General features: G+C 54.1%; 11 protein-coding genes across 11 annotated transcripts; 6 read left to right on the top strand and 5 right to left on the bottom strand.

Moving 5' to 3' along the window:
- Positions 1-598: 598 nt before the first annotated feature.
- Positions 599-1,165, top strand: M409DRAFT_27977 (uncharacterized protein; the record flags this gene model as incomplete). Its single annotated transcript, XM_033808817.1, has 2 exons — positions 599-905; positions 993-1,165. 2 exons carry the CDS (start codon positions 599-601, stop codon positions 1,163-1,165), a joined length of 480 nt encoding a protein of 159 aa, XP_033662471.1.
- Positions 1,166-1,240: 75 nt separating this feature from the next.
- Positions 1,241-2,181, top strand: M409DRAFT_27976 (uncharacterized protein; the record flags this gene model as incomplete). The annotated part of the gene is made up of 2 exons (XM_033808816.1): positions 1,241-1,512; positions 2,088-2,181. 2 exons carry the CDS (start codon positions 1,241-1,243, stop codon positions 2,179-2,181), a joined length of 366 nt encoding a protein of 121 aa, XP_033662470.1.
- Positions 2,182-2,302: 121 nt separating this feature from the next.
- M409DRAFT_69675 (uncharacterized protein) lies at positions 2,303-2,980 on the bottom strand (the record flags this gene model as incomplete). The annotated part of the gene is made up of 1 exon (XM_033818400.1): positions 2,303-2,980. The coding sequence occupies one exon, from the start codon at positions 2,978-2,980 to the stop codon at positions 2,303-2,305; it is 678 nt and encodes a 225-aa protein (XP_033662469.1).
- An 848-nt stretch (positions 2,981-3,828) lies between these two features.
- On the top strand, positions 3,829-4,830 carry M409DRAFT_58974 (uncharacterized protein; the record flags this gene model as incomplete). The annotated part of the gene is made up of 3 exons (XM_033814047.1): positions 3,829-3,901; positions 3,955-4,183; positions 4,248-4,830. The coding sequence occupies 3 exons, from the start codon at positions 3,829-3,831 to the stop codon at positions 4,828-4,830; spliced, it is 885 nt and encodes a 294-aa protein (XP_033662468.1).
- A 1,509-nt stretch (positions 4,831-6,339) lies between these two features.
- Positions 6,340-8,709, top strand: M409DRAFT_69674 (uncharacterized protein; the record flags this gene model as incomplete). The annotated part of the gene is made up of 1 exon (XM_033818399.1): positions 6,340-8,709. One exon carries the CDS (start codon positions 6,340-6,342, stop codon positions 8,707-8,709), a length of 2,370 nt encoding a protein of 789 aa, XP_033662467.1.
- A 757-nt stretch (positions 8,710-9,466) lies between these two features.
- Positions 9,467-9,976, bottom strand: M409DRAFT_27972 (uncharacterized protein; the record flags this gene model as incomplete). The annotated part of the gene is made up of 1 exon (XM_033808815.1): positions 9,467-9,976. The coding sequence occupies one exon, from the start codon at positions 9,974-9,976 to the stop codon at positions 9,467-9,469; it is 510 nt and encodes a 169-aa protein (XP_033662466.1).
- Positions 9,977-10,220: 244 nt separating this feature from the next.
- M409DRAFT_27971 (uncharacterized protein) lies at positions 10,221-10,679 on the bottom strand (the record flags this gene model as incomplete). Its single annotated transcript, XM_033808814.1, has 1 exon — positions 10,221-10,679. The coding sequence occupies one exon, from the start codon at positions 10,677-10,679 to the stop codon at positions 10,221-10,223; it is 459 nt and encodes a 152-aa protein (XP_033662465.1).
- Positions 10,680-11,028: 349 nt separating this feature from the next.
- M409DRAFT_27970 (uncharacterized protein) lies at positions 11,029-11,560 on the bottom strand (the record flags this gene model as incomplete). Its single annotated transcript, XM_033808813.1, has 2 exons — positions 11,029-11,493; positions 11,543-11,560. 2 exons carry the CDS (start codon positions 11,558-11,560, stop codon positions 11,029-11,031), a joined length of 483 nt encoding a protein of 160 aa, XP_033662464.1.
- Positions 11,561-11,862: 302 nt separating this feature from the next.
- Positions 11,863-12,646, bottom strand: M409DRAFT_27969 (uncharacterized protein; the record flags this gene model as incomplete). Its single annotated transcript, XM_033808812.1, has 2 exons — positions 11,863-12,360; positions 12,413-12,646. The coding sequence occupies 2 exons, from the start codon at positions 12,644-12,646 to the stop codon at positions 11,863-11,865; spliced, it is 732 nt and encodes a 243-aa protein (XP_033662463.1).
- Positions 12,647-16,239: 3,593 nt separating this feature from the next.
- Positions 16,240-17,955, top strand: M409DRAFT_58971 (uncharacterized protein; the record flags this gene model as incomplete). The annotated part of the gene is made up of 4 exons (XM_033814046.1): positions 16,240-16,319; positions 16,650-17,148; positions 17,196-17,441; positions 17,698-17,955. 4 exons carry the CDS (start codon positions 16,240-16,242, stop codon positions 17,953-17,955), a joined length of 1,083 nt encoding a protein of 360 aa, XP_033662462.1.
- Positions 17,956-20,184: 2,229 nt separating this feature from the next.
- M409DRAFT_69673 (uncharacterized protein) lies at positions 20,185-21,927 on the top strand (the record flags this gene model as incomplete). Its single annotated transcript, XM_033818398.1, has 3 exons — positions 20,185-20,244; positions 20,450-21,781; positions 21,832-21,927. 3 exons carry the CDS (start codon positions 20,185-20,187, stop codon positions 21,925-21,927), a joined length of 1,488 nt encoding a protein of 495 aa, XP_033662461.1.
- Positions 21,928-22,626: the final 699 nt, after the last annotated feature.

Here is a 22,626-nt window from a genome sequence, read left to right as displayed (position 1 = left end):
GCAAAAATGTTGAGCGAAGTCGAAGCGTCGTATTCGCATGACTATCGTTAACGTGTCTCAGGCTCCGCTCATCTATTCAGCTCGGCTATAGAAGAGGCTATGCACACCGAAGGAGCTATCACGGCCGTAGAAGGAAGTTTGCTGCCTGCCCATTTAAGCAATAGGCACTGCATTTGGCAGTCATCATATTCGGCTCCGAAACACGATAATGTGGTCTGAGACAGGGGCTCTGTTTCTGACCGTTACCAGCCCCTTAAAGTTTATGCACCGCTGAATACATTATCGACGTCGCGCCTCAGACGCGCCTCCCTGTTTGCGCGCGGGCCAAGCAACTTCATTAAATTCAACGGGACGGCAACTTCTTTCGTTCCTTCATTCACCTTCATCCACAACTCATAGTTGAACATCGCCGACAGAGCAGGATGACTGACAAGGCAATACCGCTTATTGGCAATCAGTGCCTACAATGCCGAGCTCGACCAGAAAACTTGTCTGTCTGTGCCGGCTGTAAGATCGTTACTGCTCTAGAGACCACCAAACTGCCCATTGGCCCATTCACAAACAGGATTGCGGCGTCGTGAAGAGAGCTCGCAACAAGATGGAGAAGGAAGAGCGAAAACTTCGCGAGGAAGACCCACAGCTCTTTGAAAGAGACGTTGGCCATTTCTGGGGCATCCACGAGACACGCCCGTACATGCGATCTCGTGCCGCGCTCATTGACGAGTTGTGCACCACGAACATTCGCGAGGGTGTGCAGTCTGCTCTTGATCTCGCACTCGGGAATCTGAAGCTTTGCAGAGGCGACAATATGGGTACTCGTAGTCTGATCCCGGCCCTGATGATTCGATTGGGGAAAGACCAGGAAGCGTATGATTTTATCAAGTGGTATGAGACATCTGGTAATGGTAAGTATAAAGGATTGAACTCATGAGTGAGACGTGAAGCAGTATGGCTGACGCCCTCCATGCGAAGACTCACATTATGACTGGGAGACATGTCACTGCCCTACCTAAACTTGCACGACGAAGATGTGTTCGAGAACCCCGAAGCTGCCCTGGGAGATCGCAAATTCGGAGATTTGGCCAACCAGTCTTGCCTTGCTTTGATCAAGTTTCGGCTGCTGTCTGATCTCCAGTCCCTTCAGAACTCCATGGCCTTGGGCTAGAAATTGCCGCAGGAGTTGCTCGACACCATCCAGGAGAACCTTGTCACGAATGTCATCGCCAAGAACCAGACAATCATGCAAGACGTGAAGGACGGGAAGAGCCTCAAGCCACACATCGATGCCATGGAGCGTCAGTTGAATGAAGTGTTTGATGCAGTCGACAAGACCAACAAGCACTTCTGGCCATCCATGCCGCGGGCAGAAGAGGTTGTGAATCAATCGCCAGGCTACTTTTCCCGTGGTGATATCAGCGAGGTGGCCGTTATCTTGGGGTCGAACTACACTGCTTGGAGGGATACTCCTGGAGCCGTCAATTGGGTCAAGAAGAAGCTCAAGGGCCGGAAGTCGTAAGTGGTGATTAGTAGGTCGCTGAGGCCATCAAGGTTGTGCACCCACGAGGCTGGATCGATGCTCAGGCTGAAAGCTGCTCTGGAACCGGAATGGCTTGATGCTTTTCGTCAGCACACATTGTTCCATAGGGACTGCTTCTCTGGGAATTACATACCACTTGTTGGAAATATGCCTTGGGAGCTTTAGAGTCAGTCTCGATTCCAATAAGTCGTTATTGGCAGGCTTCGATAATACGTTATCACGAGTCCCAAAAACGTTTTCCTCCAGTATATTCACATGCTGCGGATCTCAAGAATAGGCACCTTCATAATTCCCAGAGAGGCATACGACCTGCTAATGCCACTTCAACTCCGTCAGAGATCGACATTGGATAGGCTGAAGTAAGACGTGCTTTCTCGGACAAAATCACAAAACGAGTAGTCGACTTGTTCCCTAGTACGGCCGAACCACACTCCATCACATCTTGGCAGATGAGGTAGCTTGCGTCGTTCAAGCAATGAAACAAGGCGTCCAGTAAATTGTTCGCGGAAACCATGGCAGATGTCGTTGTTTTGCGGCTGAAATGCGCCAGGCAGAAGAATGCGAACGCGAAGCGGATGAACTTGATACTGGGTTTCGGTTGGTGGTGGTATGCGTCTGATACAGGCCTCGCTTCTGACCAATAAGGGTTTGTACTATTCGGGCATACAGTGCGAGAAATCATGAGAGCCGGCGGCGCAGCAGGGGGACGAGAGAGAATCGATCAACCAAGTGGGATCAATCGGGAATGACGACTTTCTCCTTGACCTAATATTCCTCGCCTCTACCCTCAATCGAATGATCCAACGAAGACAGCATAAACTCTACCATCTCCTTGGAAAACTCCCTCCTGGCAAACACACTCGCCATGTCCGCCCCAGCGAACGCACCGCCGCTCGTCCAAAGCGTCGTCTCCCCAGGCTTCTCATCCACAACCCAGCGCTTGTCAACCCACTCAGCCTCCGGATGCAATTGACCAGCTGCTGGCAGCGCGCCACGATTCGTGGTCACCTTCCGGCCTTTGAAGACCCCCGCGGAAGCCGCCCAGAGCCCTCCGGTGCAGGTCGTCATGAGAATGCCTTTCTTCGCGGCGACGAATTTGCGGATGTACTCCAGGCTTCCTGGCGGTCGAACGTTGAGATGAGGGCCGGCGATGAAGAGCATGTCAACGTCGAGGGGGCATGTTCCGTAGGTGTGGGTTGGTGCGATTGAGAGGTTGGCTCCTGGGACGGTCTTGGTTGGGTCGAGAGTTGAGGCGACCCAGTGGACTGTGAGGTCGAGAGCTTGTTCGCGGAGGGGTTGGAGGAAGGGTGCATCGGGGAAGTTCTGGATTGCTGCGTCGATGTAGGCTACGGAGAGGGTGCCTAGCAGGTCGACGGGGAGAAGGTCGCTGAATTGGACTGATTCGTGGAAGACAGCTATGCTGTAGGGTCTGTTGCCGGTCATGTTGACGACTGTTTCGAGGGCTTTGATTCAAAGGGTCTTCGATGCCAAATTGTTGTCTAGTCCGGCCCTCAACTGGACTTCGAGGCCAACGCTTCAATTTATCGCTGAGGCTTTAGCAGTTTGGTTATTCTTTAGTAGCCCGACTTACCAGCGGTGAGGTGAGAATGTGCTTGTTTGAGCACATTTTTGCCGAACAATGTGCCCCGTTTCTTCGAAGATGCCACGGCGCTGCAAATGGTCTTCCACAAGTGTACGGATACGACGAAACCACGGACAACCAAGTGCATGATCCACTCCCATGCAGTCAACGCTAATTTTCGCAGTTCGTTGCCAACTGAGAAGCTTGTAAGCTCCTTGGGGCGGGGAATCTGCCATCGGCTACAGAAACCAAGAGCTGAGTGTCCTTGGGCATTCGACCGGGTTTCCTTTTCTTTCGTCGTATTCGTCGTCAACATCTCTCGGTCATGTAGTCGAGATGATCTGACAAAGTGCCGCTTGAAGAAAGGCACATCCGTCTGTCTTCAGTCTAAGCTGGCTGGTAGACATCCCGAATTAACCAAAATCCGTCGTCTATGTCCGCGTCATGGCGAAATTCCGCCGAGTATTTCTGGACAGCATCTAACATACCGATAAGACGGTGTTCCAGTATACCAGTCATGGCAGTGGTGTATACTTCCAATAGTGATATGGGCTCTCGGTCGGACTTAGCGTGGCGATGAGATGTATGCCAAAGCAAGCCTGCGTCGAGTCGAATCTAATAAGCCAAGGATGCCAGAGATGCGGTCATATATTAATGGCTCGCTCAGAGGTAGTTCGTCCTGGTCTATCAGCAAGACAGAACCGAAACCATGGATTTCCTTGCGGCATCCAAGCTTTTCGACGTGCGAGGACTGATCGTGGTGGTCACTGGAGGCGGTACTGGTGAGATGTTGAGCCAGAAGACTTCCCGATGTGTCCGTATTCACAATCTGTAGGCATCGGCTTGATGATGACCAAAGCATTCGCACTTAATGAAGCATCCAAGGTCTTCATCGTCGGCAGAAGAAAGGAGAAGCTGGAGGAAGCGGCGAAAGTCTCTCCACATGGAAACATCATACCGATTGTGGGAGACGTCACTTCGAAAGAATCCCTCATCCAAGTCGCGAGCCAAGTGAAGCAGGAGGCTGGGCATGTGAACTTTCTGTGCTGCAATAGCGGCAGCATGTACGTATTCTTGGCGTATCATTCAACTTACGAATCAGAGCATGGACTAACAGAAGCACTGCAGGCCTCAGACGATCGCCAAAGATCCCACACAAGTCTCAGCAGCAGAATTTGCCAAAGCAGCCCTCGACCAGGACATGTCGAACTGGAACGACACATATGCCTCCAACGTCACAGGAGTCGCCTTCACAGCATTCGCCTTCCTCGAGCTCCTCGATGCTGGAAATCGAAACCGAGGGCCTGGTGGCGTACAGAGCTCGATCCTAGTAACGAGCAGTGTCGCAGCCTTCCTCAGAGGCGCTCGGGCGAACACACCCTATACTTGCAGCAAAACCGCCGTGACGATGTTGGTCAAACATCTCGCCGACAAGTTCGGACAGTACGATGTCCGAGTCAATGCGATCGCTCCTGGGCTGTTTCCTTCAGACATGTCGACAGGTCTGGTCGCGGCGGGTGGAGAGTCGAAGGGAGATCCAACTGAGGAGGGAGCGTATCCGCGATCTTTTATTCCTGCTCAGCGATTGGGGAAGACAGAGGATATTGCAGGGACGGTCTTGTTCCTGGCATCTGCTGCTGGCGCGTATTTGAATGGTTGCATTTTGCTGAATGATGGAGGGCGACTTGGTCTGCTACCGGGGACGTATTGATTACCTGTTAGCCAACGTGATGGATGTTGTGCTTTGATTGATGCCAATGCTGTCGCTTTCATTGCTGCAGGATGGAAGATCTAAACTAGTTTTCGAATTTAGACTCATGTTAGCGGAAGCTCCTGAGCAGCCAATGAACACTGAGCACACTCACAGACATGAATGACTCGACATAATCTCCTTGGAGGCCAACGGGTTGGTGTATCTGAAGTAAGCCTAACAGCAGTCATATGAAAGTCAAGGTTGAGAGACGCTTCTCAATGGAGACATTGAAGTGAGGGAAGTCCAAGTCGACAGTCCATCAGAAAAGTGACATCTGCGATCAGACCAGACAGTCCCCAATTAGTCCAATCAATACAACTTTTGGCTGCGCTCCAAAGTCGTTCTCTCGATTGCCGGCTCAGTGCATTCATGGCGGGTCGTCCGAAGGATATACACCCTGCCAACAGTTGCGATGTGTCAACAGGAAGGGCACCCAAGAAGCATGCTTAGATAGCCGTGACCTCGACGCTGATCTAGACGGTTTTGCCCGGGAGACTGACGCTAGAGCGGATGGCGTAGTTGTTATACGTCGGCGTGCCAGTAGCAGACTCGGTTGGAACTGCGTAGATGCTGCACTGCTCCCATTAGAGGATATTGTTGCCGCCGGTGGTGAAATCTGTGGGGATGCCGCAGATTGCTATGATGAGCGCCGCTGTCATGGAACATGGACATCATTTGCTCAATCTTCACCATGTCTGTATACGCAGAAGAGTGTCGATGGATCGAGTTCTTCAACGATGAAGGACGGCTAGATTGGCGGCTTTGCCAGAATGACCCGGGAGGGCATGCCGCCAGGACCTCGCTGCCGTTGCTGCAGTACCACACGCTCCCTTAATGTTAGTTCTAGACCCAAGAATCGGTTTTCGGCAATAATGCCAGCAAGTACTCAATGAATGGAACGTATGTGATGTCGAGTAGACCCATTGTTCGGAAGCGGCCGTTTCCCTCGGGCCATGGTACCGTAGCACAAGACTGGCCTTCATGAAACCCTGATAGTGGATGGCCTTCACAGTCTTCCCCTACTTAAATGTCAAAAATGTGCGAGACTGCTTTGGTCGAACGGAAGGAGACTGCAGAGGGAGGCGGACGAAGTGAAGTGAATGTACGTAGGTGGGACTCGCGAAGGACCGCCAGCCAATCAGCGCTCCCATCCCGTCGCCCGCCCAACTCCACCTCAATGTTGTTTACTAGCCGTCTTGGCTCAAGATCCTCCTCAGAAGGTTCAACCATCTGCTACATCCATAGCACATACTTGGATCGCTTGTACAAACAATTCACGAGTTACGAATCAAATACAGATCAAAGCCTCAGCGCTTCCAGCACCGCGAGAGTCCTGTCCTAAGCGCATCGCACCACACGATCAACGAGCCCTATCTTGTACGATCTGAACGTTGGAGAAGAAGGGGCAATACTCGTTGATGGAGTGACCTGTTCTTGCAATCTTCAAGCTCTTGCGCGGCAGGCACAATGGGTGGCCGCTACCGCTCGCTATCGGGCGCGATAATTGACCCGGAAAAGCAACGACGGCACTCATACGACTACGACAGCGACGACGCCCCCTCGCTCATCTCTTCCCGCGATACCTCCTCTTCGCACGCTCCCATGCTGGGCCACAAACCGAGTTTCGCATACCATCTGCCGCGGAGGCGCTTCAGTCGATACTTCACGCTCGCGATTTCCGCCACCCTCCTCATCTTCATCTACTACCTCGTGCGATCGTCCTGGGCCAGTCGTGCAGAAGTGCAATTTGGATTGAAGAAGCCGCCAGCGCCACCAGCAGCGTGGGAGAGCTTTCCTTTCTTGGAGAGGTATCATGGTGGGATAAGGACGCTGGTGAGCAGGAAAGGGAACAAGCCGGAATACCCATCAGACGAGGACGTAGAGGTCGAGAGGTTGAAAGACGAGGCGTTGTCGCAAAAGGCGAAACAAGATGCGGAAGTAGCAAGGCAGAAAGGGTTTGAGAAGCGAGAAGAATCGTTTCTGGACAGAGCGATGCGATTCGATCCCGTTGCAGAGAGCGAGAGTGAAGAGTACGAGCCGGCTGTCAAGTGCTACTTGAACAACAAGACGAAAGAGGAAGTGCCGCAGCTTTTGAGCTACAGAGGCGTCACGCAGGGTTTCCCAGATCCTGTGATGGGCAGCTACGAATTGTTCGGGTTGAGAAATGACATCTGCTTTGAGCGTTATGGCAGATTGGGCCCTTATGGATATGGATACAGCAAGAAATACGGCGGAAGTGGCGCTGGCATGGATGGAGAGATGGAAGGAGCTGAGAAAGTTTGGGGTGATGAGCTTGAGATCGACTACACAAAAGTCAGATGGGGAGATGTGCAGAAGAAGTGTGCGGAGGCCAATCGACATCGATTCAAGCCGGTGCCGAAACAGACCATGAACCACTTCTTTACGTCCATGGCTGGTGGAGGGCCTTCCCAGGAGCGAGACTCGAAGGACGAGGAGACGACCAAGTCTAAGAACGGCAAGCAGCTCATGAGTCGGACAGTGATCCTCATACGGACTTGGTGGGATTACAAATATGACGACGAAGACATGTTCTACCTGCGAGCCTTGATGAATGAGCTGTCGGTCCAGTCTGGTGGTGAATACACAGTCCATTTCCTGGTCCATGTCAAGGATGACAACATGCAGATCTGGGCTGACGACGAGACGTACCAGCGAGTTCTGGATAACGCGCTTCCCGAGGAATTTCGCGGTATGGGCACGCTGTGGTCTGAAAGGCAGATGGGGCTGATCTATGGCGGCGTTACTGAGAGCTTCTATCGCGATCTACCTGTCCATGGTGCATATCGAAGCACCTACATGCCCGTTCAGTACTTTGCGCACATGCATCCGGAATTTGACTTCTTCTGGCATTGGGAGATGGACATTCGATATACTGGTCACTTCTACCACCTCTTCACGCAAGTTTCCCAGTGGGCAAAGAAGCAGCCACGAAAGGGGCTGTGGGAAAGAAATGGCCGATTCTACGTTCCGTCTGAACATGGCAGCTGGGAAGACTTCCGCCAGATGGTGCGCGTCCAGACTGAGCACGGCACAGCGAGCAAGCAGAACATTTATGCCAAGCTCGCCGCTGATGCTGGTACCAAGAATCCAATGGATGACGAAAGTCGCAAGCCAGAAACACCAATATGGGGCCCTCAACGTCCTACTGGAGAAGGTGATGAGACGGCTAATCCTGAAAGTGACCCAGACCCACCCACAACTTACGACAAAGACGAATATGAGTGGGGTGTCGGCGAGGAAACAGACTTCATCACGTTCAATCCGCTCTTTGACCCGCATACGACCAACTGGATCCTTGCAGAGGATGTCACAGGCTACAATACTACAGGCAACAACTACCCACCGCGACGAACAGCTATCATCACAGCCTCGCGGCTCAGCAGACGACTGCTCGAGACCATGCACAGAGAGACTGCGCTCAAACGACACACGATGTTCAGCGAGATGTGGCCAGGTAGCTGCGCCTTGCACCACGGCTACAAGGCCGTCTACGCACCACATCCAGTCTACATCGACCGTGCCTGGCCGACATCCTACCTCGCAGCAATCTTCAACAACGGCCGCAACGGCGCCGCAGGAGGTGCGAGGACATCAGTCTTCTCTGACGAACGCCAGCATAACTTCCTTGGTACGACCTGGTACTACCACGCAGGCTTCTCGCCGAATCTGTGGAAACGCTGGCTGGGCTACAAGGTGGATAACGATGGCGGCGAAGAGTGGGAGATGGCGAATGAAGGGAGAATGTGTCTGCCTGCGATGTTGTTGCATCCTGTCAAAGACGTTGAGTTGATTTATGAACATAGGGTTGGAGAGTGAGCGTTTCGTGTATAGTCGATATGATGAGGAATGCTTGGTTGGCATGAGCGGGGGCGTTTTTGGGCAGTCATGAACATATTGAAGGCTTCCATTGGGGATCAGAGAACATGGCTTGCGGTGTACGAATTGCACAGCAGCAAATGGTTATGAGATTTCAGTTCCAACTTTGTTCTTCTTCATCCTACTGAAGTCCTCCTTGATGTTTGAGCGTGGCGGAATGGCGAGCAGCGCACGGACCCAAGTGTCACATGTCAAAAAGCACGAAATTGGTGCAAATCATACATACAGTGAGGCACTATGCATCTCATCCTCAACGCCTCCCACACACACTACCTCCACTCCTCTCCAGCACATCCCACGTAACCCACCAAATCTCAATCGTCCTGTTCGATTTTTCTCGCTGACCTCGTCAAAGTGCCATGGTTACTCGGGAATGTAGGATTCCGACGGCCCCCGAGACGGGCAATTTGGGCGTCTTTAACTCTCGTTGTGTGGACGCTGACGAAGTAGAGTTTTGTGGCTTCTTGCTGGGTTTGATGGCAGGTGAGGAGGCCGGGTGAGAGGATTTGTTGGTGGATGCCGTGGCGGAGGAGGAAGGAGATGAGGGGGTGCTTCTAGGGACTGTGAGGCATCCGAAACGAAGCAAAGGGTCTTGAGGGGTCTAGCAGACAGTCTGCACTTTTCTTGTTGTCCGAAGCGATTTTGTACGATACGATAACGAAACAGGGCCCTCTTGATCGATCGGCCATCTAGATCCTCAGCCGATCTTGTAGAGCTCGCTGGCTATGGCAGCCCGAGATCCTCGTGTTAAGTCACATATTATTCCAGAGAACTTTTGTAGATGTAGTAAAAGAAGCATATAACGGAAATGTGTGATGAAGACAGCGGTCGAATCAGTTTCCTCATTCAAGCAGAAGAAACCCCTATCGTCGATTGCTTCGTCCCGTCCTCCTCGGCGATCGATCAGAAGACCCTGCCATTCCATCAACGTGAGCGTCTGCGCGAAACGTAGAAGATCAGTAGGAAGAGCCTCTAACCAGCGATCATGCCATCCTTCCTCGCGTGCCCATTGATCGGAGAGACGCAACACCGCCGCGGTAAAGATCGGGGCGGCTTCATTGTCGATCTGTTGGCAAGTTTCCAGGAGCGAGTAGTCCACTGCTGCGGGGTCGGTGAGAGTTGCGGCGAACGCCTCGTAGATGCGGAGGCGTAGCGGAGGGGGTAGGGCGAGGAAGGTGCAGTGTGATGATGATGGCGGGTTGGGCATTTTGGGAAAGGAGGAAGGGGTGTGAGAGGGGAACCGCGAGGATCTTCTTGGTGTCGAGCTGGATGGGTATACTGTGAGGGATGTTTGTTGTTTGCTACAAGAATCGTCCATTCTGTGGAAAGTGGAGAATAAATCTTCAGCGCTAGATGGATATGCAAGCTCGTCAGATTGCGATCGATGGCACGGTCGCTCGCAAGATCCAGGAGAGTCGAATTTGTCGAACCCCTCCAACAAACCGCCATGTTCACACAGCAGCCTCGCGCAATAGCATGGTAGCGTAGCGAACACGATCCAGCTCAGCCTTGCAGAACCCCATGCGGCGCGGTATTTCCTCCCCCGCGCCGAACCGTTCGAGAAGCTCAACTGCTTTATGATATTTTTCTTCGACCTCTTGATTGATCTGCTCCAAGCGCGCCACATAGAGTGGCAATGCTTCGTAGTGCACTGCCGGGCATGAGTGTAAGAGGGGTTCTTTGTAGAAGACCATCGATGCGAAGGACGACTCTTGCTTGTGGGCGGGGGTTCGCGGGGCGGAGCGGCGGCGTTGGTCGAGTCTCCACTGGGGAGCGAAGGACCGAGAGTGCTCGAGTCGTACGTCCATGGTGTATTTCAGTCTGACTTTGGCGAAGTAGTATTCGTAGATCATCACTCGCAGCTCGGGTGGGAGGTCCAGAAAGCCGGTCTTGCGGCGCTTCACGGCCATGATGTGGGTGTTCTGGACTTGTTAGCGCTATAGGGTCTTGTGATGTGGAACTAATACCAGTCTCTACTTCCGTCTTAAGGTGGTTGTCGATGTGAAGGATGTGAAAGTAGAGGGAAAGAGGAGAAGAGACGGGCGAGATTAGCGTTGGCCCGTGCGATGACGCTTTCGCCGAACAAGGAAGGAGCACGTGTGAATGTGGAACATTACATCGCTTTTGGTACCACCCATCGATCCAATTTTCCAAGGTACACCGATCCTCTGTCATAGATACACTGAAGCCCTTTGATCCGAACTTGATGCTCAAGTGCCAAATTCGAACGATGATCTGCCGTCGAAGGCCCTTTCCAAATCAGACCACAGACTCCCGCATCTCCTCAACCAGCTTGAGATCTTTGGCCAAGTACAACGAGCAAAGAATAAGCTGCAACTTCCGCCGAAAATATTTGAGCCAGTCGCTCACGTCGCTCCCGACACTGTCGTCGCTCACCTCGTACGACACCAGTGCTTGTCTCTGGACTTTCTGCCTTGCGTCCCTGATATTCTGCTCATTCTGATCGAGGCGAGCACGGTAGGTGGGGAGAGCCTCGTGACGGACGAGCTGACAGATTTGCAGCAGTGAGAGCGAGTTGCGAAGCCTTTGGAACGTCTCTTTTCGATTATTGAGTCGCTGCTCGTCATATCGATCAGAAGTCGTGATTGAGCTGTGCTCGACGTGGATTGTGCTGAAGGCAAACTCGTAGATCATCAGACGTAGCTCTGGTGGGAGTGTGAAGAGTCTGCTGCCTTCTTGCTTGGCATATGGTATGGCCTTGGTCTGATCCTGTCAGTTTTGCTTGATGCCAACAGCAATGTAGTGTGCTCACCTGGACACCTTCCTCCATGTCGACAATCCTCGTGAGGCTGGAGTATGAGAGGAGCTGGTTGTCTCGACTACACTTTGGTAGGTGTTGTAGTGGTTGTTGTTGATTGATGGAATGGAGGAGGAAGTCGAGCCTTTGAAAGGGAAGGAGTAAGTGTGCGATTTCATGTGATGCCCAGCGGCATGTGACATACACTGGATTGTCACTTCACAGTGAGAGAGAGCAGCGCCCATGCAATCACATGCCAAAAGGAGCTCTCGGTCGTCGACTCAATCTCGTGCCCGATTCCCTCCTTCAGCGTTGCCATTCATTTACTCCACCACTCAACAAATCCCCAAAACTTCCCAAAGCACCCAGTCAACAACGACAATAACCACCCATTCCCGCACAACATCCCTCAGAACACTTCGACCCTCCCCTCCCCTCTCGTCACTTTCCTTCTCCTCCCCACCCTGCCCGAAACTAGCCCCCCTCATCTCCCCCGTCAACCTCACCACATCCCTCATCAGCACCCACGACTGAATCATACGGTCACCAGCCCTAATCTCCTCCCCATCAACCCCACGCTCAAACCTCACAACTCTCTCCTGATACCGCTTCCTCGCCTCCCGATCAATCTCATCCAGCCGGGCAAAGTAGACCGTCTTGGCTTCGTACCGGATGAGTCGGCATGTCTGGATCAGGGGGAAGCGGCATGTCGTTATGGTGGGGCTCACGCGGAGGGGCGAGAGTATGTAGGTGTAGATTTGGAGGCGGAGTTCGGGAGGGAGGGTGAAGAGGGGTGTGGTGTATTGGGCCTCCTCAGGATTTGGTTTGGTCGTCTGTGGGAGGAGTGGTTAGTTACTCGAGGGGATGAGAAGGGGTGGTACTTACATCGACGTCTGCACCAGCTCGGGACGCCTTCATGGTCGGCTCAGGGGTTGATCGAGGGGTTTCCAAGTCGAAGGATGGGATTTCGAAATCCTCGTTGAAGGTGTCTCGACAGATCCATTCTAGTTTCTTGTAGTCGTAGTGTCGATCAACGACATCGAAGTGCGGGACTTGGAAGTCCTTCATGAAGGCGGTTTGGCATATTTGCTCCAAGATTTCGCCGTCAGATGTGTTCATCGCAGAGACCTATCGAGACTGTCGGCTGGGTGTGGGGTGTCTATGGGGTGATGAGACGGTCGAGATAAGACATCGAGGATGGGAGAGTTTAAGGTTGCTTTTGTTGACATGACGAGGAGTGAAGAGTAGCAAGTGAATGGTCGCCGTGTGACGGTAGTCGACATGCTGGGTGATGTTTTGTTCCATTCACCTACACGTCTGCAGACTCTGTTGTCCGCCGACGATGAATGAAGAGATCTGACGACTACAGATGCCTTGGCTTTGGCTTGAACGGATGGAACCCGAAACCTCGAAGAGAATTAGAGACGATACTTACCTGGGTATGCTCAACTTCAAGCAGGACCTTACCGATCGCTTGAAGCACTCTAAGAATGCTACATTTGTTACTACTGTGTCCGCGGGAACATTGAGCGACATCGTGGTGCTTCCAGGACCCACGGAAGGTCTCCAGGAATTTTGCACAGGCTGTTCAACCACCGAGGAGGAGATGTCCCTCATCCTTACGACGCTCGTTATGCGCGGAAAGTGCCCGACCTCATCAGCCTTCGGACCACATGCAAACTCTCCCGCTCTTTCTGTTTCGCTCTGCGAGGACTCTCTTACGCAGTCGTCACACGACCACCGATCAAACAGTCAAGGCAGCGGCTCCCGACTCCCGGCTCCAGAAATAACTCCAGACAGATCTGAACTGCAGCCATCCGCCGCCCCGACCAGATCTCGGTCATCGGAACCCCAAACTGTTCATCTCTCTCAAAGACAGATGTCGATGTCGGTCGTTCCGAGCGCCGCCTGCCGGCTGGTAGCCTGATATGCAATGCGTCGACGATGAAACTGATACGTACACCGTGCTGTTGCAGTAGTAATAGACACTAACTGCGCGAAGAGCCGCTGGGTGATGAGGGTAAAGGAGACCAAGAGATACGAACAGCGGTATTCCTACTTCTTTAAGGTCAACACCCCGACGTTTCAAATGTCACATCAGGCGTCCCACAGCCGGAGGAACGGTCGTTTCTGGTGTTCGACGTTTGAAGGAGGAAGGACGATGATGATGAACGAAAGAGCAGATCAAGGGACGGTTTCGTCTCGGCGTCTGATCCTTCGGGGTGGCCGTCAGCCGCGCGCACGGTCTGTTGGTCGCTTTTGAAGACCAATCGCCTTCAGAGCCGGGCAGTGGATGAAACGAAATTCGAAGATTTTTGTTGTTGTGATTTTCGTAGTTGGACGAATGGGATGGAGAAGAAATGCTAACGAAAGGAGTGGGAGCAGAAGGCGGCAGTGAGTCCGTTGGTGACTATGCCTACTCTCGGCATACCGCCGCGAAGGAGTTTTCATGGATCAAGAATGCGTACGCAGTGCTTACGGGTGCGTTGGAGGGAGGTGTAATGACGATGCTCTGCGTTCATGTTGTTAGTTCTGCTGTAGTTGTTGGGCTTCGTTGCTTGGCGTGGCCGATCGTGGCTATTGACCCGGAAGGGAAAGTAGTGCAAAGAGGCAAAGGCGCCGAATAGAAGTGATGGTTACACGGGGCCTGCGTGTCCTTCAATTGCGTCAATCGATGAAGGTGGAAATGCCGTCGAAGACGCAGGGCGGGTATCGCGTATGAGGGTTCCCGTGCTGAGCTGAAAGATCTGCTATCTTCTGCAGATTCCGGTCGGCGAGATTTGCCCGTACGAACAGGTAGACAGGAGGTTCTTTCAAGCGATCAGATCATCGCATTGCTGCCGGTGACGGTCATCGTGGTATACGATGGTACACTCAACGTCAGGCAGGAGTATAACTCCGACGCAGCTAGCGATGATGTTTAGGCCAAGCAGACGATCCTTCCTCGTGCTCCCATAGCGTCGAGCTAATCAAGCATTGTCGAAGAATTAGACCGTCGGGAGGTCACTTTTGACTGTATCTTTCAGTGCGAGACTCGCAGAGCGGCTTCCAACCGATGTTGATACATCCGGGCGGAGTGAAGTCGTGCCGCTATAGTGGATTTGAGGCTGTACAGGATCCTGGACGTTTCGAACACGTCAACGAGCATCCTGCCAACAGCAACGAGCATCCTGCCAACAGCGACGTGAGGTCGTCGGGATCGCCACGTGCTGGTCGTTGGAACGGGTGAAAGCCGGAGATCAGTTCCATAAGTCGCTGTCACAAGCTCATGTAGGAGTGAGCGAGCGCGTGGCAATAATGTGTTCCCCCGATCCTCATCCAAAATTAGGGCCGCCAGCTGTGTTCACGACTTGTTCATGTGTCCATGATTTTTCGTCGAGCAAATAGGGCTGCATCTTGGGAGCAAGCTTCCTCGGTACCTCCGCTTCTCACCTTTCCTTCAATCTTGTGAGATAGGCAGATGTGCATAGTCAGGCAAGATGAGGTTTATGCTGAGGAAGATGGCGATTGTGCAACAACTCGCGGTAAGCTCCGTTTGTAGGCGTGAACGGCGTCCATTGTACATTGTCGATCGCTCGTGCTCGTCATGCGGTGAGCAGGCAGATCTTGCAGCAGACACGTTCGGTATTGAGAGCCACACGTGCGTGTCAAGCTCGTAGCAGAGGTTGAAGGCGTATAGCTCTGTCATCGTTGATGGGTAGGCGTTGGCGGTGTAGAGTTCGCCGTTTCAACGGGCGCCGAGTTAGGAAGTCATGGCCCAAACGGTCGACATCGAGTGAATGAATCGGCCATATCCAGAATACCAGGTAGTTAGGGCGCGAAGAACACAGTCTGCTGGTTATTGCGGCTCAATTGTGATTGGTAGTCGGGGTCTCTGGAAACCCCGAAATCCGCACATGACAGACCTCTCCCCCTCCGGAGCTGTGAAAGCAGGGCAGAGAGAGGTCGGCGACAGGATCCACACCGGTGTAGGAGTGGCTCCATACGCTCATGCAGCTAGGGAGCACCTCATCATGGAGAAGCTGTCTGCTGTCGTTGACTTGCGCAGCAAAGGAGTGGAGCACGTAAGCAGAGGCCAGACGAGATCGGGAGAAGAAGTGGCAGAAGGAGCATCAAAGTTAGTCGGTAGCGCAGCTGTGAAGTGACCTTCCTCTTTGGGATTTGGCCATGTGCGTGTTGGTTTGACTCCGCGTGCTTAGCACATGCTGCGGCGACCAAGTCTTGGCAAAGCCAAACTAGCCGACCAGAAGGCAGTGATCTTCAAAGTAGATGTACCTGACTCATGCGATGAAAAACTCGAGGATCAATTTGCACACAACCTCATCTCGCACGCTCGTCAGGTGCTGCATATTATTAGCCGAAGTTCGTTGTCCGTGCTGCTTGCCTGACCAGAGATTGGGGATGGAGATGCCGTTGTCGTTTGCCGCAACGATGGCGAACATCAAAACTTGCAAAATTGAGCTGAAGAAGTATTATCTTCGCTAAGAGCAGATTGTCGGCGTTGCTACTCATTCAGTCTCGGTCCGGTACCGGGCCGATGGGTTTGACAGCGGTTTGCAGCGTCTATCTCGTTGCAAGACCTATCGCAAGACTCCTCGCTTGTGGCCAGTCAGGACTTGAAACCGAATGTGCAGACCTCTGATCTGCGCGTCATCCACACGTGGCATATATGCACACACCCCAGGCATATCGTCGTTGTGCCACTTCGAATCATGGCCATTCTCGGCTCGCGATTGTGCATGCTCGGTGTCCTCTCGTGCGAAGCGAAGAGGAGGCTGGAAGGATGTAAGAAGTGAGGGCACTTCGGCCTGTGATGCTGCTCAACCGTGGAACAGCACCTTCACATAGAGTGCGGCGGCGTTGTCGGACGGAACGATTGTCGGTTAAAAGACCTTGCTTCCGTGATACGAAAAGGTCTGGACATGGTCATCAAACACATCGTCGACGCCTTGTGTGCGACGGCTTCCACGTGGTCCAGCAAGGTTGTGGATGATGAATCGCTCGGCTCCATCCTCTGGCGAGCTCGGCATCGTGCAGAGGGATGTTGGCGGACAGGGTTGGCCATCAGCGATCCACGGCATCTAAACTCGAAGGAGGATACCTCTGCCTGAGAAGGGGATAGGCGGGTCAGCAAAGCAGCAGCAGCTAGTCCAGCCGCGTCTGCTAGCGCTTTGGCGGCCACGTGTGAAATCTGCACCTCATCTGCAAGCACGGGACTCGTGCTTCTCGACCGATGTCTGCACGAACCCACTCGCGCTGCAGCGACGCCGGGGACAGAGAAAGGTGTGCTGTCAACTGGCGTCCAGCGCGGCATCAATGTGGCTCGTTTGCCGCTGCAGCAGGGCGTCTTTGCCTGGCAGGGACGCCGACCTCATCAAAGTGCGAAGAATTGTGGCCGTCAGATGACATTTCAAATCCTCGCCGCCCGTTGCAGCAGGCGTGGTGGCTTGATCCTGCTCCAGACGCCTCCCGTGTTTCACTATTTTTGGGCAGAGGGCTCATCTCAGCGTGCACCGCACCGCAGGCAGTCGCACAGTGAGCACACAAACGCTCACAGACATCTCACGACAGCACGACAGCTGCAAGAAAACCTCCGAACGGCTACCAGCGTGCTGGTCAACGTGAGATTCACCGGAGTTGCTCGCTCTCGAAGGCCTGTCGTGGACAGCTTTTCCGAGCACTCGGGGTCGTCGGCCTGCCATGGTTGAGTCAGACAGCATGCCGCATGCGGGACACTGCATCTGAATTCCTCAGACACGAGGTTGTAGGGATGTCTGTCTGCCGTGACACCGCCTATCAGAGACGGATGCTGACGGGTGCGAGTGGTGGACGGGCAGTCATCGGCTCGTCCAAGCACGACGACATGCACGCGTGCGAGAGCGGCATTCCTCCGCCATCGCGAGCATGGGCAGTAGTGAGTTTCAAGGTGGTTGCAGCGCGCTGAAAGCAGTCACTTTTCCCCGTGCAGCGTCCTATCGTGTAGAACAGTACATGCCAAGCGCGCATCAACTGCACGACGCTCCGCTCACAGTGCTGGCGGTGGGCACAGGAATGCCGCATTGGAGGACTGGAGGGCGCAAGACGCTTGGCGACGAGAGGGAACAATCTCACCACGTATCTCACTCACCCCAGTGTTACCTATACAGAGATGTGGCTTTCTAGTGTCGAAGGCCAAGATGTTCGACAATGCTTCTAGCGCCGTCGATCGCGGATACAGCGGCCAGCAACCTTTCCTCAGCCCGAATAGACTCGGGGGCGCTGCGACGTTGCGAGCGAAGAACGACCTCGACTTCACCGAGCAGAAGAAAACGAACCTCGAGTTGGCCACCGTACAGGCCACGCAAGGTACAGCGCAAGACAAAGACGGCGCCTGCAGTCGCCGCGTTTGGTGGCGTCCCGTGAAGCGCGCCAACTGGCGATGGATGTGATGGCGGCCACGTGCGAGGAGAAAGGCGCGAAAGCAGGAACGACCAAGCTCCTTCCCTCCACCATCCTGCAAGCTCCGACTTCTGGCCGCGCGCCTTGCAATTGCCGAGCGGCAGCACATGGGCTGGTTGCACTGGATGACTTGTGCGACGAGCGGGTATTACACGGTCGCCCATGTCGTCGGCGGGTTGGCGATGCTGTTGGGGGTTGAGGCAGAATCCACATTCCTCGAAGCGTCGGCACGAAGTCCTGATCAACTGCACGACCGCATCCTCCTACCGCAATCGGCGTCCGTCGATGGTCGACAGGTGAGGTTACATCAGGCCAAAGTGAGTTACGTGAAGTCGCAGTAGCTGCCAGCACCGAGGCAGTTAGGCTTAAGGCGTGACCGGCCATCGCAGCCATACGGTAAAGGCCAGACTTTATAGGTGCAGCATCTCCTGAGAAAAGGCTTTTGCTTTTAGTCATGTCGTGTGAAGGCGGTAGTAATAGCCTGGAAATCGCGTCGCATCATCATCTCCATTGCCAACGTCTCAGGGAGGAATTCTCGGGGCGTTGATCAAGAGAGGCCAATCACAGCAAGGTTTGGAGGTGGAGATCGAGCGTCACGAGGCCTTTGCAGACAGTCATCATATTGATGGGCAAAACGGTCATCGTCACGAAAATCATCCCATCATCCCATGATTCCCATCCCAGCCCGTCCCATCAGCATCAGGCTTATTCCTGTGCTGGTGGCCGCGCGTGGCCTCCATGCATCCGCATACATGCATGCCATGCGGAGGCGAAATGCCGTCCGTTTGCGTGCTGAGAGCGTGTCGCTCGTCCGGTCACGCACGCTGGCGCCGACGAAGCGGATGGGTGAGGAAGTGAAACAAAGGAAACGTGAGCGTCGGCCAGCGTGGTTATCCATGCCAGAGAGCGTGGCCGGGCGACATGATGCTGGCGGACTCTGCTAGCGCGGCCTGGCACAACGACATATGTACGTAGCTGGACAATGCGTGCGTGCGGACGGCCATGGTGAAACGACGCAGAGTGAGGGAGCTGCCGCGCAGGCCGCGGTGGTGGTGGTAGTGAGTGATGCGGCTGTCGCACTCCGGTCTTATAGTTGTGTCGTCGTCGATGATGCGGGTGTCTGTGTCTGCTGCAGACGGCGACAGGCAGGGAGCAGGCCGCGCGCGAGACAAGAGAGTCGCGGGCTCCTGCCCAAGGCCTGCTGCAGCGCTGCTCCCTGCAGCGGGAAGGATACAGGCGTGCTCTAGCGAGGGCGGCAAAAGTCGCGTGCGCGAGCGAGCCGAAATCGTGGAATCCCTGCAAGGCGCAGTGCCGCCACGAGTTGAAGTCTGATCCAAGGCCATCCTTGTGGTCCGACGAAGACGCACGGGGCAGATCAGCGTCGTGCTCTGCTGTTTAGCTAGCAGAGGCCCTACCCTTGCAAGCGTCGCCGGCCCACTCGCTGCTACAAAGACACTCCAGTCGCGGGCGCCATGACATCCGCCGCCTCACATGCTGGCTCTGGCTCTGGCTCGCATACTAACACTGGCACATCCCGCATTCCACGCCCATATCAGCAGCATTCCACCGTCCCTCCCTCGCGCCAAGCCCTCGCCCACGATCCACCACGAGGCAGTCACCGCCACGAGTCAACCGCATGCCTTCCTGACGTAACACACCAGCACCATCTCCATCTCCCTCACCAGCACCTCGCCTCGCCCTATCCTCCTCCTCGCCGCGCGAGCACCCTCGCCTGCACCGCCGACTACCACGCCCCCCTCTCCGCCCTCGACGCCAACTCCGCCCGTCGCCAGCAGCAGCAGCAGCCCGCCCGCGCCGCTGTCCGCCCCCTCTCGAGCCTGAGCATTCTTCCAGCCGACAAAGTGGAGTCCAAAACGAAGTCCCCGGCCTCGAGCAAGTCCAAGGCCCATTCCCGCCTGGCTTCCTTTGGCCGCCAGCGCCTGCGCGGGATTGTGTCAATCGGCGACGCTCCCACCCAAGGCGAGACACTGCCACGAGTGCCTGTCTCGCCTTCGGACGCCAGCTCGCAGCACAAGCGCTCAGACGCCTCGACGCGGTCTAACACTTCGTCTGAGACCACTCTCACCGACGACGCAAAGTCGGATATAAAATCGCTCGACGAGCGCCCGAGCATCGTCGACGCTGCAACCTGGCTCGACGGCGAAAACACATACGACCTCGACGAGTACGAGCGGTTATTGAAGAGGAGCCCGCGCATGATGCATCAAACATCCTCCAAATTGCTCCGCATGACGGATGACGAGCGGCCATTCACGAGGGTATGTCCAGGTCCCACTTTTCGTTAAACGATGGCGCTACTTAAGTGCACATCGTGCCCCATGATCCTTCTTTAATCTATCCAATCTTCCCACCTTGCATGGCATCACCATGGAAGACACATCTCACCGTAGCTGGCTGTCCCAATGGCGCAGCAACCGCACCTTCGCCGTGTCAGGAGACGACGAAGAACTAATCAATCTACAGGACTTCAAGGACCTCTTCTCGACGCTCATGGTCAGCTTGCCATTGACTTCGCACCGGGTGCGATTCTCCAAGATCGACCACACATTCACGACTGAAGAAGCTACGACTAATCTCGGCTCTCTCAAATTCTCGCAATCAAATCGAATGCCAGATCCCAAAGACACTTCACGAATAGTGACGACAACGACGACGACGACTTTCTCAATGGCCCGGGAAATGGCACGTGCGATATGCCAGCGATTCCTCGAGGCGAGATTCATCGAATCAGTCGATGGCAAAACCGACTTCCATTCACGAGGGTCGGTATGGCAGCTGACTCCCAAGGGAATGCACATCCTGGCTCGATTCTGTCAAAGAAACGGCATTCATCAACGGCATGTCAACGAACTGCTGGATTCGCCACGAAACATGATGCAATTGGTGATACTGGAACGGGATCCCAACACTGACAAGATCTACCCTGACCGCCCGTCGGTAGAAGTGATATTCCGACGGTTTGCTGGCGACGCGGGTCCAAATATCAAGACTAATGCATCAACATCCGAATCAGACTCGATGAACGACTATGCCACGGGACTTGTTGGCGTCAAGATGCAGCGATCTAGGAGAGAAAAGGACGCGCCGTACCTGTTCAGTGGCAAAGCAGCTTTCGATTGGTTGATGGACTGTTGCACAACAGTCGACAAGCGAGAGGCATTCGAGCTTGGCAACCTGTTCCTACATTACGGATTCATCGAACCATGTGGAGACGAGCGTTCTGCGACTGGCAGTCAAAAATCACAAAACGGCAACACCCCACGATTCGCAGCCTCAAAGCAGGTACTCTACGCCGTCACTCGCCGAGGCCAGCAAGTTGCAGGCTGGATCACGAGCCCTAATGGTACCGTGAACGGCGAGGCGACCATATCACAACGTGTGCCGCAAGGCGTCGTTCGCGACTCCAACACCAACCGCATGACCGTCATTATCCGCGACCCTGCCTTGAGATTGCTGTTCAGAGAATACCTCCGCGAGACTCACTGCGAAGAGAACCTGTCGTTCTACCTGGAGGTCACCTCTTTCCTTGCCGAGTATGAGCGGGCGAAGCGCGGCTCATCAACGCCTAGGCCAGACACCATCAGGGAAACCCTGGCATCTGCGTACAGCTTATACAACGCATTCCTTGCACCTGGCTCGCCATGCGAGCTCAACATCGATCACAACCTACGAAACGCTCTTGCCGGTCGTATGACTCGTGCGGTCGGTGAGGATGAGCAGATGATCAGGAGCTTGGACGAGGTGGCTGTCTTGTTCGACCAGGCACAGAACAGCGTCTTCAAGCTCATGGCCAGCGTAAGTGTTGTCCCTCATACTTCTTTGAGATTCTTTACTGACGAGTTTAGGACTCTGTGCCGAAATTTTCTCGTGAGCCGAAATATGCAAACATTCTGCGTGAGCGTAATCTGGAATCGATGCTAGCGACATCCACAGCGAGCTAGGAGCCCGATTTGGAGGAGCCGCAGTTCTTACAACCACAAACGCCGACGCCTTAATTTGCCACTCCAAATTCAGAGCGACATGGCAAAGTTCCAGCTCCAACCCTGTGGCCAGCACGTCGAGCCCTGGCGAAGCTTACTTGGCATTCTCACATCTCGTGGCATGACCCATGAAGAGTTGACAAATCGACTCTGCATGGCGTACAGCATGACGGATTGGCCAATCTTCTGATCACTTATTGAAGTTTCTCGAGTGAGATTGAAAAGGAGACGCACGAGGATTGCTCGTTCATCCCTTTCCCGAATACCCTCGCATGGGAAAGGTTGCTTGCGACGGTTCTGCTTTGGATTGTTACCAGCGTCAGGCGTTACGGAGGGGCCTTCCCACGGGAAGTTGGGCGATTCTTCACATTTACGCATTGCAAGCGGCGTTGGACTCGTTTCATTTGTTACATTGGATGGATGGAAAGTATTTGGTTGGGAGTTGCTGTCTGGGCGGTGAACCTAACACTGCACCCATCGCTATGATAATACCTTTGCTGGTGCGCGGACTGACTCAGGGGCCACGAGAAGGGAAGATGAAAACTTTGAGCAGCTCAGTTCCACGGTGGCGGGTGACCGCGCTGGTGGTGGGGATGGGAAGTATAGAGGAAGTCTGTGACCGGGACCCTCAAGCTTGTAGAAGTCGAGGATGTACAGTAC

This window comes from Zasmidium cellare, assembly GCF_010093935.1.
Source record: "Zasmidium cellare ATCC 36951 unplaced genomic scaffold M409scaffold_40, whole genome shotgun sequence".
NCBI lineage: Eukaryota > Fungi > Ascomycota > Dothideomycetes > Mycosphaerellales > Mycosphaerellaceae > Zasmidium > Zasmidium cellare.
This window is presented reverse-complemented; position numbering and strand designations above follow the sequence as displayed.